Below are 22,106 nucleotides of genomic sequence, written 5' to 3' on the forward strand. Positions count from 1 at the left end.
AATATTGTAAAAATGTTCATACTGGCCAAAGCAATGTACAGAATTAGTGCTATTCCTATCAAACTACCAATGTCATTCTTCCCAGAATTAGAAAAAGAAAACCATCCTAAAATTCATATATAACTAAAAAAGAGCCCGAGTAACAAAAGCAATCCTAAGCAAAAAGAACAAACCTGGAGGCATCACACTACCTGACTTCAAACTGTACTATAAAGCTACAGTAACCAAAACAGCATGGTACTGGTAGAAAAATGGACATGTAAACCAGTGGAACCGAATAGAAAACTTGAACATAAAGCCACACACTTACAACCATCTGATCTTTGACAAAGCTGACAAAAACAAGCAATGAGGAAAGGACTCCCTATTCAATAAATGATGCTGGATAACTGGCTAGCCATATGCCAAAGATTGAAGCTGGACCCCTACATTTCAACACATACAAAATCAACTCAAAATGGATCAAAGATTGAAATGTAAGACCTCAAACGATACAAATCCTAAAAGACAACCAAGGAAATAACTCTTCTTGACATTGGCCTTGATAAATAATTTTTGGCTAAGTCCCCAAAAGCAATTGCAACAGAAACAAAAATTGACAAGTAGGACCTAATCAAACTAAAGAGCTCTTCACAGCAAAAGAAACCATTAGCAGAGTAAACAGACAACCTACAAAAGGGGAGAAGATATTCTCAAACTCTGCATCTGACAGAGGCCTAATATCCGGAATCTATAGAGAACTTAAGTCCACAGGCAAAAGACAAATAACCCCATTAAAAAATGGGCAAAGGACATGAACAGACACTTCTCAAAAGAAGACATACAAGTGCCCAACAAACATGAAAAAATGGTCAACATCACTAATCAGAGAAATGCAAATGAGATAGCACACCAGTCAGAATGGCTATTTTTAAAAGATCAAAAATAAAATAAAATAAAATAAAAAGCCAGCAGTTGAGACTGCAGAGAAAAGGGAATGCTTAGACACTGGTTGGTGGGAATGTAAATTATTTCAGCCACTATGGAAAATAGTCTGGAGATTTCTTAAAGAACTTAAAACTGAACTACCATTTGACCCAGCAATCCCATTACTGGGTATATGCCCAAAGGAAAATAAATCATTCTACCAAAGAGACATATGCACTTGTTTGTTCATTATTGTGCTATTCACAGTAGCAAAGACATGGAATCAATCCAGTGCCCATCAGTGGTAGATTAGATTAAGAAAATGTGGTACATACATACCATGGAACATTATGCAGTCATAAAGAAGAGAGAAATCTTCTCTTTTGCAGCAACATAGATGCAGTTGGAGGCCATAATCCTAAGCAAATCAATGCAGGAACAAAAAATAAAATAAACCAGACATAAAATTAAGTATAGTATATTCTGTTGATATAAAGTTCAGCACCAGGAAAAACAGAATTATGGGCTTAGAAGTTAAGATAGGGATTGCCTATGATTGTGTAGTGATTTGAACAAGTAGCAGCAAAGCTTCAGGAGTGGTTATGTGTTCACTTTGTGATAATTCATTGAACTTACGATTTTTATACTTTTGGACTATGTATTATACTTCATAAAATTTATTTAAAAATGTAAATCTGTTTGATTTGACTTATTATATGCTAAAAGATTATGATAATTTGACATATGAAAAGAGGGTCAATTTATTATGTAAAGTTAGCAAAATACATTTTTATTTTCGGTGTTAGAAAAGGATGGAGACATAAAAGTTCAGTCATTTCTGCTGTCCCACTCCTTTAGGAGTAGTTGCATCTGGTTTCTTTACATTTAGTAAGTAAGAGAAAATAAACATCTTGAACTTTTAGGAATTCCTGATGCTCAAAAATGATTCCTTTTATGTTTTTAGTATGTTTTGCTGATTAATATTATCTTTGCTCAAGGACTTTAACTTTAGTGTAATGATTTTGAGTATTGGAGTCATTGTGATCTTGATTTTATAGCTTTGTTAAATGAGGCATCTCATAACTTTCTTTGCATATGTTTGTACAACTTATAATAGGAGCCTACATCTTCATTATTTTACTGTGTGAAGACATTTCTCTGATAGTGAAGACCTCAGATTTACTTGGCCTATTGTTTAGGTCCTTTCGTCAATTGTTGTGCCTGTGAAAAAGCACAGTAAGTTTTAACACATAAAGAATATGTTAAACTTTACCATTTATAACTTTCAGCTGTAATTATCAACTTGTGTTTTTTTAAAATTTTTTTTTCCAGTGAGGGAAAAACGACTTCAATTATATTTCTTTTTTTGAGATGAAGTTTTGCTCTTGTTTCCCAGGCTAGAGTGCAGAGATAATTTAAATAAGCACTTATCTCTGTAGCTTTGCTTTTCACAGTGATTAAAAAATTTGTAGTACTTATTTTTTGCTAGTTCTCTTTTATAAATTGGGAAATATTACATATGGACAAAGGACTGTATGATAGTATGTATATATAGTTTCAAAGCCATAATAAAATGAATTCCCTGCCTACCTATGCTAAGAGGACATTACAATACACTAGAAGCCCCCATGTGTTCCTTTATGATTGTACCCCTTATATTATCCCCCTCCATTATTCTTAATATTGTGTTATTTCCTTGCTTTTCATTGCATGTTTTTACCCTCCATATATGTATTTGGCTGCAAACCTTTCATTTAGTTTTTCTGTTTTTAAATTTTGCATATATTGTTTATCATTGTATGCTTTCTTCAGAGATCTTTAAAAAGTAAACTTTATGCTCTGGAGATATATTTTAATGGAGAGAGGCAGACAATAAATATGGAAATAAGTAAAATGTATTTTAAATGATAATATGGGCTATGAAGAAAAAAGAAAGCATGAAAGGAGGATAGGGAGTTTCAGATTGTTGCATTTAAAACGAGTGGCCAGAGAAGACCTCATAAAGCATCTTAATAAAACCTGAAGGTGATTAGGCAGTGAGCCATGCAAATAGCTGGGGGATAGGTGTTTTAGGAGGAGGTCCAGCTAGTGCAAAATACTTGAGATGGGAACATCCTTGTCATTTGGAACAGCAAAGGGGCTAGTGTAGTTGAGTGTCTTGGAGTAGGATGGAAATTATCTTCCCTTAGAGAAATAATTGGAAACCCAATCATGTAGGGCCTTAGAAAACATTATAGAGCTTTTATTTTGGTATGGGTAGACTTTGAGGGTTTTGAACAGATATGTGACATATCTGACATATGTGACATGCTCCGACTTAGATTTTTACAGGAGCAGTGTTATAATTATGATGCAAGAGCAGAAGCAGGAAGACCATTTAGGAGGCTATTTTAATGATCTAAGAAAGAGATGATAGTATCTGGAACCATAGAGGCCAATGTGAAGGTAGTGAGAATTGGTTGGATTCTGAATATATTTCTAAGGTAGAAGCAACAGGAATTGAAAAAACTAGGGGACTGGATATAGAGTGACGAGAGAGAGAAAGAGAACAATGAAAGATGAAGCAGGTGTTTGGCTTGAAGACCTGAAAGCAGGGAGTTGGCATTAGTTGGGATGATGAATTTTGTGGGAGAAGTAGGTTTGGTGTCAGGAAGAATGGAAACTTGGTTTTAGACATGTTTAATTTGAGATACGTATTATACAGTTTGTGGATATGTTAAATAGGTGGCTGAATGTAGGAATTTCAGGATCTGGACACTCTAATTTTCTGGTCAAAGAGATGAGGAGAAACAACCAGAAAAGGAGACTGAGAATGAGCAGTTAATGAGTTAGGAGGAAAACTGGGAGAGTATGGTATTCTAGAAGCCAAGAGCGTATTTCAAAGGAGAGAGAATTTGTCAGAAGCTGCTGATTGGTAAACTAATATGAGGATTGAGTAATGGTCATGGAATCTGGCAAACCAGTGCTTTTTGCTGAACTTGACAAGAGAAGTTTCAGTGGGTGGTGAAGTGAAGCCTTGACTGGCATGTGTCAAATAAAGATAGGAGAAGAGGAATTAAAGAAACGTACTAACATCTTTTTTGAGGAGTTATAAGGAAAGGAAAGAAACAGGGTAACAAGTGGTAAGGGATGTGGGACAAGAGTTTTTTTTTTAAGTTTGGAGAAATAATTATGTTTGTAGCTTGACAGGAAAGATCAAGAAGATGTAAGAAATGATGCAAAAAATAAAGGGAATAATTTGCTAGAGGGGTGTACTTAAGAAAACAAGTAGCAATGGGATCTAGTGAACAAACAGAGTGATAAACCTTACCTAGGAAGAGCATGGGCACTTTATTCATAGGAACAGATATGAAGTCAGGTTATTTGAATACAAATACAGGTAAATAAGTAGAGGTGGGGAGAACTGTTGAAAATTTTGATTCTTTTTATTTTCTCAGTGAAGTAGGAAGTAGAGTCATCAGTTGAGGGTGAGAAGATAGTGGAAGCTTGAGGTTTGAAAAGAGAAGTATGAAATGATCATTTAGGAGGAAGGAAGAGTGAATGAGTTAGGGAAGTGTAGTAGGACCCTTGGCAGAATTTTCCTGTGTGAGAGACCTTAATGTGCGAACACAGATCCTTTTTATATTTTCTGCCCCACTGTGGATGCATACTGGAACTGTTCTCAGTTTTCACTATTATGAGCAATTGTAGCAAAAATGTTCTTATTTTGTCTTCTTCTATTGTTTCACAACAAGTTTGTCTAAGCTATTTACTTAATAGTATAAATGCTTGGTCATGCTCTACTTTACCCAACTATACTCCAATCTCATCTTACTAATTTGCACTTCTACCAGTGGTGAATGAAAGTTCCCATTTCTTCTCAACAATCTCGTTAAGATTTGATGTTTTTTCATTTTTGAATATTTTTTGCCAATATGGTGAATATAAAATGGTGTCCTATTTTGGTTTTTGTGTTTCCTTAATTGCTAATGAGGTATAACATCTTTTCATGTTTATTGGCCAAATAGCCACTTTTTGAAATTTTCACCCATTTTGTCATATGTAGTTGTTTGTGTACACTTTTTTGATAATAACTTTTTTGTTAGTTTTACATTTTGCAAACATTTTATCTCCCAGATTGTGGATCATCTTTCTACTCTTTGTGTGATATTTGATAAACAAAACTTATTAATTTTAATATAGCAGAAGTTGTCAATATTTTATGGATTTTGCTTTGTGTCTTGCTTAAATAATACTTACTTACCTTAGTGTTTTCAATATTGCCTTCCACACATTTAGTCTTTAGTCTTTAACCCAACTGGATAAGAATCTTTTTTTTTTTTTTTATGTGCACGACCAGTGCTCCTAGAACTATTTATTGAAAAGACCGTTCCATTAGTGGTCTGCAATACTAATAGTTATTTTGGTTGGAATTACTTCCAGGTGATTAATATTTTGTATGCTTTTTAAAGTGAAATCTGTATTCATTTCCTACTGCTACTATAATAAACTATCATAGACTTGGAGGATTAAAACAACAGAAATTTCTCTTCCCACAGTTCTGGTGGCTAAAAGTCTGAAATCCAGGTGTCAACAGGGCCATGCCCTCTTGAAACCCTGCAGGGAAGAATCCTTCCAGCCTTTTCCAGCATTTGGCAGCTCCAGGCATTCCTGGGCATACTTCAGTTGTAGCTGCATTACTCCAGTCTAAAAGTCTTGGACTTCATATGGACTGCTTCTTGTGTGTTTGTATGTGTCTGAACGTGGCCTTCTTAAAAGGACAACAGTCACTGGATTTAGGACCCATACTAGTTTAGTATTAGATCTATGTGATCTTATTTTAACTTAACTATCTGCAAAGACCCTATTTTCAAACTAAGGTCACATTCCAAGGTTCCAGGTGAACAATTTTGGGAGCACAGTATTCATTCAACCAGTACAATATCTTTTAGTTTCTTTTTCTGTTTATGATTTGATAGACTGAAAGGCAATTGAATTTTTTTTTTCTTTGAGACAGAGTCTCGCTCTCTCGCCCAGGCTGGAGTGCAGTGGCGCGATCTGGGCTCACTGCAAGCTCCGCCTCCCAGGTTCACGCCATTCTCCTGCCTCAGCCTCCCGAGTAGCTGGGACTACAGGCGCCCACCACCACGCCCAGCTAATTTTGTTTTGTATTTTTTAGTAGAGACGGGGTTTCACAGTGTTAGCCAGGATGGCATTGAGCTCCTGACCTCGTGATCCAGCCGCCTCGGCCTCCCAAAGTGCTGGGATTACAGACGTGAGACGATTGATTTTTATATTACTCGTATGTCTAACAGTTTGCTGTATTTTTGTAATTTATGTGTAGATTTTTTTAGTTTTTTTTTTTTTTTACGTTAGTTGATCAGATTATATGCAAATAATGACAGTTTTGTTTCTTCCTTTCTGGGTCTTACAGCTTTATATTTTTCTTGTCTTATCATTTCTGCTATAACCTTCAGCTCATTGTTGAATAGAAGTGTGATAACAGGCATCTGTTTTATTCCTGAGCTTTTAAAAAATGCTTTCAGTGTTTCTTCACTAAGAATGATGTTCATTGTGGGTGTTTTAGATATCATTATAAAGAAAGGTCTCTTTTTTCCTGGTTTGATAAGGGTTTCTATTATGAATGGATGCTGGATTTTGCCAAAGGCTGTTTTAGGAATGACTTACTTGATTTTTCTACTAAATAATTTAATGTGGCATATTATTTTAATTTACTTTATTATTAACTCAACTTGGGTTAAATCAAACTTAGTCATAATGTATTATGTGTGTTTTTAGTTTGCTAGTATTTTTATAAGGATTTTTACATTGATGTTAACATGTGAGATTTGCACATGGTTTTTTCGAGTTATTCATGTCAGCTCTTTGGTGGTGTTACTTTGGGCTTTTAAAATGAGTTGGAGAGTATTCTTTTCAATACTCTGGAACATTTAAAACATATATAAATGTATATATGATTGGAATTTTTTTTCCTATTTTAAAATAATAAACTTTGGGCCAACTAGGTCTGACCTTTTCTTCAGTTTATAGAATTTTAACTACTGAATTCAATATAATAGTCATAAGAATATTCAGATGTTCTATTTGTTGTTGAGTCTGTTTCGGTAAGATATATTTAAAGGAATTTATCCATGAAACTGATATCTTCAGTTAAATTGTTATAAAGATGTTCATATATTCTATCTGGATCTTTTAATATCTGCAATATCTGTAGTTGTGTTCCCTTTTAATTATTTTTAATACTACATTTATTTATACCTATATAGCTATGTATTGTTTTTGAACAGAGTTGCTTACATGATGCCCTCTTAAGCATAAATATTTTTAAATGTATTTACTAAAAAACAAAGATATTCTCTTACATAGGATCAAATTTAGAAAATAACGTGGATAGACTATTATAATCTAACACATTTAATTTTTTAATTGTACTAATATTTTTTACAAATTATAACTTTAAGTTGCTGGATTCGATTTTTTTCTTTTTCTTTTTTTTTTTTTTTTTGAGACAGGATCTCACTCTGTTGCCTATGCTTGAGAGCAGTGGTGTGATCTAGGCTCACTGCAACCTCTGCATCCCAGGTTCAAGCGATACTTGCACTTTAGACTCCTGAGTCACTGGGACCCCAGATGGGTGCCAACAGGGCCGACTAATTTTTGTATTTATTAGGGACTGGGTTTTGCCATGTTGCCCTGGCTGGTCTCGAACTCCTGAGGTCAAGCCATCCGCCCACCTTGGCCTCCTGAATTGCTGGGATTACTGGTATGAGCCAGATTTGATTTCTTAATAAATTTTCATGAATGTTCACTAATGTGATTGGCCTGTGGTTTTCACTTTTTATACTCTCCTTCTCAGATTTTGATACTTTTTTCCTTACCGAGTTTGGGTATCTTTTCCTGATCCAGGATTATATCCACGAGCATGCAGACATTTAGTTGTCATGTCTTTTGAGTCTCTTTTAATTTGGAATAGTCGTGCTCTTTCATTTGAAGTATGTGCCTGGTTTGGGTTTATCTGATGTTTCTACATGATTAGATACACATTTTGTATTTTTGTTAGGAATACCAAAATGTCATATTCTTCTCCTATGGCTGGTGAAGTTAAATTTTTTTGTGAAAAAACCTTTTTTACTGAGATAAAAGTCATAACATAAACTTGTTAATTTTGATCATTTAAAACAGTACAATTTAGTGGTTTTCAGTATATTCATAATATTGTGCAACTATTACCACTACTTCCAGAATATTTCCATCAGCCTCAAAAGAAACCCCATACCTGTCTATTCTCCCTATCTCCATCTTCTGGCAACCACTAATTTAATTTCTCTTTCTCTATGGATTTGTCTAATCTGGATATTTTGGTTATATGGAATTGTACAAACATGGCCTTTTGTGTGTGGCTTCTTTCACTTATTGTAATTTTTTCCCAGAGTTCATCTGTATTATACCATGTATTAGTGCTTGTTTTTGTTATGTCTGAATAATATTCCATTATCTCAGTATACCATATTTAAAAAATCTATTTGTCAATTAATAGACGTTTGGGTTGTTTTCACTTTTGACTATTAAAAATGAGGCTGCTGTGAATATTTCTGTAAAGATTACGTTTTGTATCTTGGTAAAAGTGGTATATTTTAGTTTTCTCAATGGTAAAGATACTATTTTTTCTTTTTAAATTAATAACTGCCTTATTGGGAGATACTTTCAGATTATGTAAATATTTTATTTCTTATTAAACCTTTACATAATAGTTTTAGTACCCATTGATGATTCTCACTAGAAAGAGTTATTACTATGATGGTTACTAAGTGGTTATATTTCATTATTCCTTCTTAGTCTCCCCAGCCTGTATATTCATTTATATCAGTATGAATTCATGTATTTTTATTTTATTTAATGTTTTATAATCAATTGCTATTCTCTATTCTTTTTGCTTATATTGTCGCAGATTTGCCCAGTGAGCTCCTTTCAGTCAGGTGTCTGTATTCTTTAGATATGTCCCCATCATTCTCTGTGCACTCCTTTACCTTCTGCACAAAAATTTGATTCACATGTTGTACTCTCCCTGCCCCAGTGCTGGAATAAGTCATTTCCCCCAAGGAACCTAGGTTCCTTTTAGTGCAGAATGTTATTTAAAAACTAAGATTAGAGAACTAGACATGCGTATTGCTGTTTTGATGTACTTTTTCCCCAGACCATTTCAGCAGATATAGCCAGAAAATACACACACACACACACACACACACACACCCACATCCATTTATAGATCTGGGCATGTATCTGTAGCTTTACATATGTGTCTGTGCTTAAATGCTGTCTGTCTACATTGCATATTGATGCCATACATCATTACAGGGATCATTTTTGCCTTCCCCTCTTTCACATTTGTAAATCTCTTCTGCCAGTGAGAAACTTAGTTTCCATTTTACGCTTCATACATTACAAAATATTTTTGTATATGAAGTATGAGGAATAAGATTTACTTTTTCCATTTAATATACCATATCTGGTAAAGCAGTTGTAATTTTAATCCCCACCTTTTTTTTTTTAACAATAGACTTTATGTTTTAGAGCAGTTTTAGTTTAATGGATAAATGAGCAGAAAGTACAGAATGTTTCCAAATACTCTCTTATCACCCCATCCCCAGGTCCTCTGTTACAAGTGTCTTGCGTGAATATGGTACATTTGTTACAAAGAATGAGTCAGTGTTGATAAATTACTCATTAACTAAAGTCCATAGTTTATGTTAGGGTTCACTTTTGTGCTGTATATTCTATGGATTTTCACTAATGTGTAGTGACATGTATCTACCATGATCATTTCATACAGAATATTTTAATTTTTCTAAAAATAACCTGTGCTCTTCTTGCTTATCTCTTCCTCCCTCCAAACTCTTGGCAACCACTGATATTTTTACTGTCTCCATAGTTTTTCCTTTTCTAGAATGTCATAAAGCTGGAATCATGTACTACGTAGGCTTTTAATTTTGGCTTCTTTCGCTTAGCAATAAGCATGTAAAATTCCTTTATGTCTCTTCATGACATAATAACCTATGCCTTTTATTGCTGAATTATGTTCCATTGTATGGAAACCATCTTTTGTTTATCCACTTACCTATTGAAGAACATCTTGATTGCCTCCAAATTTTGACAATTATTAATAAAGCTGCTATAAACATCTGTGTGCAGGTTTTCGTGTGGACATATTTTCAGCTCTTTCAGGTAAATACCATGGAGCGCAATTCCTGGATGGTAAGACAAAGTTATGTTTAGTTTTGTGAGAAACTGCGAAAGTGGCTGGCTGTATCATTTTTCATTCCCAGCAGCAATGAATGAGAGTTCCTGTTGCTCTAGATCCCTGCCATCTTTTGTCAGCATTTAAGATTTTAGCTATTCTAATATGTGTGTAGTGGCATCCCATTGTTATTTTAATCTACATTTCCCTGTGACATGTAATGTGGGACATCTTTTAACATGCTTATTTGACATCTATGTGTCTTCTTTGGAAAGGTGTCTGTTCATATCTTTTGCCTTTTTTAAAATTGAGCTTGTTTTCTTGTTGACTTTTAAGGGATTCTTGCATATTTTGGATACCAGTCCTTTATCAACTTTATGTTACAACTATGTTCTCCCAAGCCGTGGCTTGTTGTTTCATTCTCATAACAATGTCTTTCATTGAGGAGAGGTTTTCAATTTTAATAGAGTCCAAATTTAATTTTTTTTTTTTGCATCGTTTATGCTTTTGTTGCTGTATCTAAAATGTCATCACCAAACCCAAGGTCACCTAGATTTTCTCCTATGTTACCTTCTGGGAGTTTCATATTAAATAATTTTGCATTTTACATTTACGTCTGTGATCCATTTTGAGTTAGTTTTTGTAAAAGATGTAAGGTCTGTATCTAGATGATTATTTCTATTATTACTACTGTGGTTCCCTGTTGTTCCAGCAATATTTGTCCAATAGACAATCCTTTCATTGTTGAATTGTTTTTTCTATTTTGTCAAAGATCAGTTGACTATATTTGTATGTGTCTATTTCTGAGCTCTCTATTCTGTTTCCTTGATTTATTTGTCTATTCTTTTGCCAGTCCCAGGGACTGACTTGATTACTGTAGCTTTATAGTAAGTCCCAAAGCCAGGTAGTGTCAATCTTTGACTTTTTTCTTTTTCTTCAACATTGTGCTGGCTATTTTAGGTCTTTTGCATTTACATACAAATTTTAGAATCAGTTTGATAATAAATTTAGTAAATTTATTACTAAAAATCTTACTGGTTTTGATTTGTATTACACTGAATCTGTATATCAAGCTGGGAAGAACTGGCATATTGCCAGTATTAGTTTTCCTATCTGTGTTCATGTACTATCTCTTTATTTATTTAGATTTTTGGTTTCTTTTATTGTTTGTAGCTTTCCTCATACCAGTCTTGTACATATTTTGTTAGATTTATACCTCAGTATTTCTCTTCTTTTGGTCCTAATGTAAATGGTATTGTGTTTTCCTACTTGTTCACTGCTGGTGTATAAAAAAATCAATTGTATGTTACCCTTGTGTCCTGCAACCTTGCTGTACTGCCTTATTAGTTCTAGAGGGCTATGTGTTGTTGTTGTTGTTGATTCCTTGGGATTTACTTCGTAGACAGTCATATCATTTGTGAAAAAAGACAGTTTTATTTCTTCCTTCCCAATCTGTATAACTTTTATTTCCTTCTCTTGTCTTATTGCAGTAGCAAGGACTTCTCTTGTCTTATTGCAGTAGCAATGAAAATGTTGAATAGAAATGGTGAGATGAAACACCCTTACTTTATTCCTTTTCTTGGAAGGAAAACATTGTTTCTCACCAGTAAATATGATGTTTTTATAGAAGTTTATCAAGCTGAGGTATTTTCCCTCTATTTCTAGTTTGCTGAGTTTTTATTATGACTGAATGTTGGATTTTGTTAATGCTTTTTCTCCATCTATTGATATGATCATATGATTTTCTTTGTTAGCTTATCGACATGATGGATTGAATCAATTGACTTTGAATGTTGAACCAGCCTACCATACTTGGAATAAGTTCTACCTGCTTCATTATTGTATTTAAATTATCTTAGCTTAAATATCGCTCTACTAGAGAATATTTTGTTCCTTGATCCATATTATTAATTTACTGTCCACTAGATTCTAGTTTTTCTTGTTTGTTTTGTAAAGAAAAATTAGAGACCAGAGATTATTTTATTTTATTTTATTTTATTTTATTTTTGTGATGGAGTCTCACTCCGTCACCTGGGCTAGAGTACAGTGGTGCTATCTCAGTTCACTGGAACCTCTGCCTCCCAGGTTCAAGCGATTCTCCTGCCTCAGCCTCCCGACTAGCTGGGACTACAGGTGCGCGCTACCACGCCCAGCTATTTTTTTGTATTTTTAGTAGAGACGGGGTTTCACCATGTTGGCCACCCTGGTCTAGAACTCCTGACCTCGTGATTCGCCTGTCTCGGCCTCCCAAAGTGCTGGGATTGCAGGCGTGAGCACCATGCCTGGCCGGGGCTGTATTTTTTCTTAGCCTACCGATCCTCCTGGGGAAAAGTTCTGTGCTACTGCTTTGGAGTTGTAGGTTGGTGGGCTTAGTGGCCTGTTCCTCTTAGAGTGACACCGCTACTTTATGTACAGAGCACTAGATGGAGATAGTAGTCCCTGGAGTCTTCTCAGCTTGGGTCTTTTGGCATGCAACACTCTGCCTTATGAGTGAGGTGGGATGAAGACTTTTGGGTCCAATGTTGTTAGTCTGCAGGAATTGGTGTATAGCTACCACCCTATGAGTGGCAACTGGGCAGAGGAAGAGCACCCAGACCTCTCATAATCTTTCTCAGAACAGAGCTTCTGTAACCCAGAGCTGGAAGGAATGAGAAGTGCTGGTATCCTGGAAGGAATGAGAAGTGCTGGTATCCTGCCACTCCTAGTGAGATATTGCTGGCCTGGAGTGGGAGTTGAGGGATAAAGGGGCCTTATGTTCTTGGCTTTACTTGCCTGTGGTAGAATTTCTGTCATGCTGAACTGATTGTATGTGTGTGAGGCAGGGTTGAGGGGGTTGGGGTAAGTAATGTATCTATTGCCATAGACTATTGCTGTTCTTTTTGAGTAAATGTTTCTTTATTTGGTGGTATTCTTAGTAAAATTTTCTGAGAAGGTTAATGGTTGCTTTTTATAATTTTTACCAATTATAATTTTTTTCCTAGTGGGAGTGTTTGTGGAACTCCTCATGTTACCATTCTGTAAGTGAGCTTCGTATTCTTTTTCCTTCTTTTTTTTTTTTGAGACAGAGTCTCACTCTGTTGCCCAGGCTGGAGTGCAGTGGTGCGATCTTGGGTCACTGCAACCTCTGCCTCCTGGGTTCAAGCGATTCTTCCGCCTCAGCCTCCCGAGTAGCTGGGACTATAGGTGTGTGCCACCATGCTCGGGTAATTTTTTGTATTTTTAGTAGATACAGGATTTCACCGTGTTAGCCAGGATGGTCTGGATCTCCTGACCTCGTGATCCACCTGCCTTGGCCTCTCAAAGTGCTGGGGTTACAGGCGTGAGACAACACCACACCTGGCTGAGCTTCATATTCTTTAGGAATTAGTTGGTATTATAATCATGGTTTTAGAGCTACTACATATACTATACTAGCTATACTTTACATATTAGCTATGTTTATGTATATAATAATTCTAACTTCTAATTGTTTGTATCAGGGTGTTAGAGTAGTTATTTAGTATTTATTTATATTGCCATGCACCTTTACTACATATCCATTCATTCAGATCAGTTATAATTGTGAGCATATATTTGTAATACTTTCTCTCAGAATTATACTTTAATTAAAAGAACATTTATATTAATTTTAATGTTTCACAAGATGCATTGTAATTGTAATTTTTGATTACACAAAAAATATGTATCTCAAATATATATATCTTGAGCAAATGTACCTATTCATAAATGAGTACAATCTATAGACTCCACTTAGGTAAGGTACAAAAACAGCAAATGAATTTATGCTGTTAGAATAGTGGTAATATTCTTATAGTTTTTTAGGTGAGTGCTGATTACTTAGTTGTGTTCATGTTGTGAAAAATCATTGAGTTTTTGACTTCTGATATGTGCAGTTTTATGCATGTTATACTTAAATAAAAACTTAACATTTTATTATGGGGTCCATATGAGTTATAAAGTTTTAACCAAATACAGTTTAGACTAAATTTACTACATTTAACATTTTACTTATTTGGTATTTTAAAATTATGTTTTGAGCCTCTAGTTTTAAGATGGCTTGTTTCCTATCTTTGTAACTGAAAAAATAATTTATAATATAAATTATTATGAGTATTAAAAATTCTTTTTGATATTGTGTCTCCTCAAAGCATTTTAAGATGCTATGAGCCTCAAAATATTTTTTTTGAAATATTGAAGTTTAGAGGTCATTTATAAATTGTTAACAAATATGTTTTTCCCACCACAATTCCAGGGAAAACTCTATATACAAAGTACACCCTTTATATAACATATATAAAATCAGGGAGGTCATTTTATCCTTTGTAATACATTTTTAAATTTTATTCTGTAGGACTATTTTGAAAGAAAGTGGGTTTGCCAGATACCTTCATTCAGCTGTTCTTATCAATGGAGCTATGCTTATTTTTGGAGGAAATACCCATAATGACACTTCCTTGAGTAACGGTGCAAAATGTTTTTCTGCCGATTTCCTGGCATATGACATAGGTATGTATCTGTTAGGATTGTACAAAGTAGGAAATATCAGAAATTTTCCATATAGATATTCTCAAATACATTAATTGATAGCGTGTGTATTTGTCATTTTAGAGATAAGTGATAGAATATGAATGGAATTCTTTCTAATTTCAGCATCGTAGTATTATAGTAATAGAGCCGTGAGAGCAGAAGTACTGAGCAGAAGTAGTGGTAGATACAGAGGAGTACCAAAAGCTGGATTTGGATGTCCTTTTTGACGACTTTTTATGTTGTTTCCCTTTGTGAACACTATTATCGGTTTATTGTGTTTGCTACATATTAATTTTGATAATGGGTAGATATGGAATACTGTCAAATTATGTAAATTTTTATACATAGTAGGAATGTAAGCATTTTAGATTTTAAGGGATAAGCAAAAATATATTTTATATTAAACATTTCAGATATACTTACTAAGTATAGGAATCTGATAGAACTGGAGAAAGGAATAGAGATAGTAGAGCTAAAGAAATAAGATTTTGAGACGAAATGGAAACCCAGATGTATCTAGGAAACAACTACATAAGCATGTTTTCCCAAAGAACCAAAAACAGAATGCATTTATACGACTCACCAGTTTTATTTATGCAATGTATGTAGTTCTATCAATTTCTGAATATTTAAGTGAATGTATTTATTGAAATACTAAATTTAGGTATCCAGTAGACCCTTGTAGTGAAAACATTGTTTTTCTATGTATCAAACTATATATAAAACTTAGCTGATATTTAAAATATACTTATCAGTACTTAAGAGCACCTTTTATTGAGGGTATAAATAAAGTATTATACCAATTTGAAGCAAGCAGGAAACATTTTTGTAAGTAAAAATAAAAGAATAACACATTTAATAGATGTAAGAAGTATACTTTTTCTCTTAAACTTCATAAAGGCACATAATCTGCTTTGGTAAATTATTTCAAGTAGAATCATGTAAAGAAAACTATGACTATTAATAAGCACTTTAATCTTTTTACTATTACGGTTGTTTCAAAGGAAATTCCTAGTAATAAAGTTAAGCATGGTTTTTTTTTTTTTTTTTTTTTTTTTTTTTTTTTTTTTTTTTTTTTTTTTTTTGAGACAGAGTCTCGCGCTGTCGCCCAGGCTGGAGTGCTGTGGCTGGATCTCAGCTCACTGCAAGCTCCGCCTCCCGGGTTCACGCCATTCTCCTGCCTCAGCCTCCCGAGTAGCTGGGACTACAGGCGCTGCCACCTCGCTTGGCTAGTTTTTTTTTTTTTTTTGTAGTTTTTAGTAGAGACGGGGTTTCACCGTGTTAGCCAGGATGGTCTCGATCTCCTGACCTCGCGATCCGCCCTTCTTGGCCTCCCAAAGTGCTAGGGTTACAGGCTTGAGGCACCGCGCCCGGCCAAGCATGGTTTTATAATTTAATCTTTTTCTTTTTGAAATAATAATTTGAAGTGATAACTCCTGATGAATATGGGATTGTCTTAGCTTTTAGGAGGCTCATTAATCACTGTTTGAAATTAGTCAAATGGGTTGAATGAAGTACTGAATCTAGGCTGGCAGTGACTTTATCTCATTGCTAGGTTGGGCCTGTCAATATGTATTTGTTTTGGCTATGGTGATAAGACACTGGGCTTATTTTTATGGAAGTTGATGAAAGTTTTGTTTGTTTTTCTTCTGGGGAAAAATGTCCCACAAAAAGTATAGATGGTTGTTGTTATTGTTAAAAATCCACGAAGTGGAATTTTGAACTTTTGCAAAAGGTTCTTCAAGGAGCTTCCACACAATGTCTGTACTTTGATAAAGAATTTAAGGTTGAGCTATTTTCTGGCTGACATAATGAGAATGTATTTTTATTTTTTTCATATTGTTGAAGATTATGATATATCAAGTTTTATGTGTCAAAAAACTTAGGTGAAAAAATTTGGAGAATTTTGTTTCAGAAATAGAAAGATGGCAGATTATGATGATTCTAATTATTACTAGTTATTTAATTTCCTTCTATGTGCTAGGTACTATGTTAAGTAATTTATATACAAAATCTTTAACCTACCTTTGTAGCATGGTATTATTATCCTAATTTTCAGAAGATTAAACAGACGACAGTAACAGGAACTTGCCAAAGCCATGCAGGTAGTAGGTGGTAGATCTAACTTTTTTAACTCCTGAAACTTGTGGTAGTCTTTCTATTTGACTACATCATGCTGATTAGTTGGGCCCATTGTATGTTCTTAATTATGACAACAAATTACCTTATTCTTAGTAATGCTTGTTTCTTAATGCTGTGGAAATATAGAAGCAAATATGAGTTCCATTTTTTCAAGCAAGTTGTTCAGAATGGAGGAAGGAATAGCATATTTTAAACAATTTTATATTTTAACAAAGGTTTTTGTTTTTTTCCCCCTGTGCTAACACTGACAACAAAAACATAAAGACAGTTCCACAATTCAACATAGATTAAAACTGTTTGGCTTTATCTCATTTGATTATTTGTAGGTAGTTCTCAAAAAGGTTCTCTAAGATAATCTGTATTTATCCTCCTGGGTTTGTAGTATGAAATGTTGGACTATTTTCCTGGGAAAAGGTATTTTTCATATTATTCTTTATACTTCAACAAATGTCTTCAAAATAATTGTTTTGCTTATGGAGTATGTTTTTGTGGAAATAGATATAAGCGTTGTTTAATAAACCAATTAGGAAACAGAAAAAATGTCATGTTGCTAGTTTTTCTTTTCACTGTGGTGCACTAGGACTTTTTTGGTGCATTTATGGAAGGCACTTAAAAACTTAGCTGATTGCTTTGTGTTATATGATGTTTAAATAAATAGGAATATTTGTACCATTTCTAATTTTTTATTGTTGCAAAATGTATTATGTCAACCTTACTGCCATAGTAGATTTTACACAGTCAATATCGCTAATCTTTGGGTATATAACCTTGGCTTCACAGTTCCCATTCTATTATTGCATAATGGATGTAGAAGGCATATGCTGGTGATTTCCAAACGTGGCCATACCTTGGCATATTCTTTGGAGGTTGGCTGGAAAAAAAAAAACTAACTTATATAATCAGATTCTTTGAGATTAGATACTGGGCCTCTATGTTTTTAAAAAGTGACTAAAGTGCAGCTGATAATACAGCTAGGGTGGTGAATAAGATAGGTTGAATATAACACATAGCATGAGACATTTCTTAATTTGACTGTAACATATGACGTGACACATTTCCTAATGTTCTAGTTTGTAAATCTAGTTTGAGGTCGGATTTAATTTTTTTTGTTATTGTTAGCGCTGTTATTATTACTTTCAGAAAGCCACCATGACACCTTCTTCAAGGTTGACAAGAACTTTCTGGTTAAGATAACCTTCTATTTAGAATTCACACAGAATTCTGAAACAAGATGAAAAACAACTTATTGACCATATTTTTCTTTATCAAAAAGATAATAGAGGATAATATAAACATGAAAATGTAATTTCCTGAGTTAGATTATTTAAGAATGGGTAGGGAATAGGATTTATATAAGAACTATATTTTGCAGAAAGCAGAATAGCCAAAATTTCAAATGAGATTGAAAGAATAATCGAGTTTTCAGAATAAATTCCCTGAACATAGTGGTTTACTTATGACATTAATTTCTTTATAGGTGATTATTTAAAAACTAAATCAGTAAAAACTGAAAAGTAATTTTGTATTTGAGAAAGTAATATTTTAATTGGTAGTATATAATAATGTATATTCTTAACCATTTTATTATACAGTGAAATTGCAGTTCTGTGTACTCTTAAAAGATCACTTAACTGGCCGGGCATGGAGGCTCACTCCTGTAATCCCACCACTTTGGGAAGTTGAGGCAGGCTGGTCACCTGAGATCGGGAGTTTGAGAATGGCCTGACCAACATAGAGAAACCCTATCTCTAGAAAAATACAAAAATTAACTGGTTGTGGTGGTGCATGCCTTTAATCCCAGCTACTCAGGAGGTTGAGGCAGGAGAATCACTTTTACCCTGGAGGCAGAGGTTGTGGTGAGCCAAGATCGCACCATTGCACTTCAGCCTGGGCAACAAGACCGAAACTCCATCTACAAAAAAAAAAAAAATTCACTTAGCTTATTAATGAAGCCTAGGATACTTGACTTTGCCCAACTCTTTGGAGTGATATATATGTATACATATGTAATAGATATAGTTTGGTAAGGCATATAATTTCATAGCAAAATCATATTCAAATTAAGTTATCTAGTTATTTAATTTTTTGGAATACTTAGGCAAGATTATGAAAATTCCAATCTGCTTGCTCTTCATGTTTATAGTTATTTTTATTTTCTGGAAGTTATTTTATTAGTTCCTCTCTCTGTTTATCAGTATTTCTCTATGCACTTTATTAAATTCTTAGGGCTTTTTCTTGATGAAAGTGGTACCACTTAGCTGGCCACCTGAAAGAAACAGTTTCTTTGTAGATCAGGAAAATCCTTAGAATCATTCGCACATTTTTTTCAATGAATTTAGCCAACTGTTGACTGTTTTAAGCTTCATTGTATCCTTTGCTTAAGGTGTTCTCTTTTTTGGGAGGATTCTGTACAAGAAATAGTAGTTTATTCTTTTTTAAAAAGAGGCCACTCAGTAAAAGAAAAAATAACCTTTTATTTTGAGGAAAGGATGAACTAACATTTATCTAATGTTTTCAATAGTGCTTGGCATGTCACACATGATTTATAATATAATTATTATTACATCTGTGTAGTGTACATTAGTATATTTAATTTGTAGAAGACGACACTGATTTACCATGGTTAAACCCAAAGTCACACAGGCTATAAGATGTTGTATTCAGAATTTAAAGTTAAGTCTACATTCAGAGTCCTTTTGATACCAACACTATACACTATGATATTTTTTTTTCCTGGTTTAACAGGAAAAAAATGGAATTTTAGTTGGAAAGAATTTGTTAGTGTAATAAGACATTCAAAAATAGTTTTTATCAATAGATTTAATCATATTTCTGAGATGTATTTGAATTTCACTCTGTATATAGAAATGAATTTCACTCTGTATTTGAATTTCACTCTTCCAATCTATTTGATTGGAAAATAGTGACCTCAAGATAGAAAATCTAGGAGAAACAAAAGATAATGGATAATGAATCTCTCTCATTCTTAACAAGTCTACATCCATTTTGAGAGACTGTATTGAATACAAAAATTACTGAATAAAGATAAATGAAAAAATGCTCTGAAAAAGCAGACTCTTTAATAAATAGTGCTGGGAAAAGTTGACATTCATTTGCAGCAATATGAAACCACACCCTCCCCTCTAAACTAAAAATGGATCAAAACAATAAAACAACAGAAAACAGGAAAAATACTTCAAGACATGGGTCTGGAGAAGATTTTATGAAAAAGGCCACAACAGCACAGGCAACAAAAGCAAAAGTAAACAAATGCTATCATATAAAAATAAAAACTTCTGCAAAGCAAAGGACAATCAACAGAGTGAAAAGACAACCTACAGAAGGGGAGAAAATATTTGCAAACAAATCTGACAGGGGATTAACATCCAGAATATATAAGGAATTAAGAAAATCTCAACAGTAAAGAAAACCACACCAAACAATTACACCATTTTGTAAATATTTTTTGTGTAAACACAAAATAGTTTTGTGTAAACACAAAAGCACACCATTTTGTAAATATTTAACAAAAATAGGCAAATGATCTCAACAGACATTTCTCAGAAGAAGACATACAAATAACCAATAGTATATGACAGCATGCTCAACATCAGTGATCATCAGAGAAATACAAATCAAAACACAATGAAGTATCATCTCTCACCATTTAGGATATTTATTATCAAAAAGACAAAAAAATATCAAATGCTGGTGAGGATGGAGAACAAAGGGGAAATGGTTTTGGTGGAAATGTAAGCTAGTACAGCCACTATGGAGAACAGTATGGAGGTTCTTCAAAAAACTACAAATAGAACTATTACATACCACTACTGGATATGTATCCAAAGGAAAGAAAATCAATATATTAAAGAGACACCTGCACCACCAGGTTTATTGCAGTGCTATTCACAACATCCAAGATATGGATAGGGTAAATTGTGCTTATTTTAGAATATTAAAATATTTTGGTTCCAAGTTGGTTCCAAGATATGGAATATTCCAAGATATGGAACCAACTAGGTTTCTAACAAGAGATGAATGAATTTGAAAAATGTCGTATATATACATGCCGAAATACTATTCAGCCATAAAAAGAATGAAGTCTTGTCATTTGTGGCAACATGATGGAACTCGAAGACATTATGCTAAGCGAAATAAGCCAGGAACAGAAAGTTAAACACTGTATGTTTTCACTCATATGTGGAAGCTAAAAAAAGTTGATCTAGAGGAAAAAGGTAGAACAGAGGATACTAGAGTCTGAGGAGGGTAGGGAGAAGTGGTAGGTTACACAGAGAGATTTGTTAAAGAATACAAAATTACAGCTAGAGAGGAGGAATGCATTGTCGTGTTCTATAACACTGTAAGATGGCTATAGTTAACTACTATGTATAGTTTCAAATATCTAGAATGAGGATATTGAATATTTCTAACAAAAAGAAATGATAAATGTTCGCGATGATTGATAGGTCAATTACCCTGATCTGATCACTATACATTATATGTATTGAAGCATCACTATCTACTCCATTAATATGTACAATTATTATTTCTTAGTTAAAAAATGTAAAAAAGGAAAAAAGTTTAAAAAAAATCTTACCTCTTGGGGGAAGAAGGAGGAAGGACAAAGAAGTCATGAATGTAGAATGAAAAATTTAAAATAAAATATTAACATGTAGGATCTAACCATATTTCAAAAGTTGAATAAACTATGATCAAATAGGGTTCTTTCTAGGAATTCAACTGTGATTCATTATCTGGGAATCTATAATTATAATTTATTAGTTCAAAACTATTAAGGCAATAGGACATATAATTGTATAAAAAAATTGTAAAATCATTTCAATTAAGATTAGGTGTCAAACAGTATTGCCTACTTTGCCTGGCAGAAAGTAAAAAACTAAATAAATATTTATTTAATGTCTTAGGGGACAAATCCTAAGAGAAGGTATGGGTATGAATGAGTTTTTTTTAACTGAGAATGAGATAACCTAGGGTAAATTTTGCTTATTTCAGAATATTAAAAGAAGTTTTGAAGTAGGGAGCCAAAAAACAGAACCCCAGTAAAGTACCATCATTTCAGAGGCAGGTGGGAGAAGATATTTGGCAACATCCAGAATTGTAATTTTCTATTGTCGAAGTTTTGAAATGACTAATATAGGTTTTTCTTTATATTCATCTTGTTATGAGCCTTTTACATACAACCTATGTGTACTTTCTGTCTTATTTCAAATTTGCAATTAAGACTGACTTATGAATTGGCATTTTAAGTGAAACAGTAAAAGATTTTTTGTTTTTG

General features: G+C 33.7%; 1 protein-coding gene across 1 annotated transcript in view; it reads left to right on the forward strand.

Moving 5' to 3' along the window:
* The window catches only part of ATRNL1 (attractin like 1), an 845,855-nt gene that overhangs the window by 129,501 nt on the left and 694,248 nt on the right, over window positions 1–22,106 (forward strand). The window contains exon 10 of the mRNA XM_030941431.1: window positions 14,493–14,647. Within this exon, the coding sequence (XP_030797291.1) occupies window positions 14,493–14,647 (155 nt within the window). The remainder of the gene's footprint in view (window positions 1–14,492; window positions 14,648–22,106) is intronic.

Source organism: Rhinopithecus roxellana, chromosome 11 (assembly GCF_007565055.1).
Source record: "Rhinopithecus roxellana isolate Shanxi Qingling chromosome 11, ASM756505v1, whole genome shotgun sequence".
Classification (NCBI taxonomy): Eukaryota; Metazoa; Chordata; class Mammalia; order Primates; family Cercopithecidae; genus Rhinopithecus; species Rhinopithecus roxellana.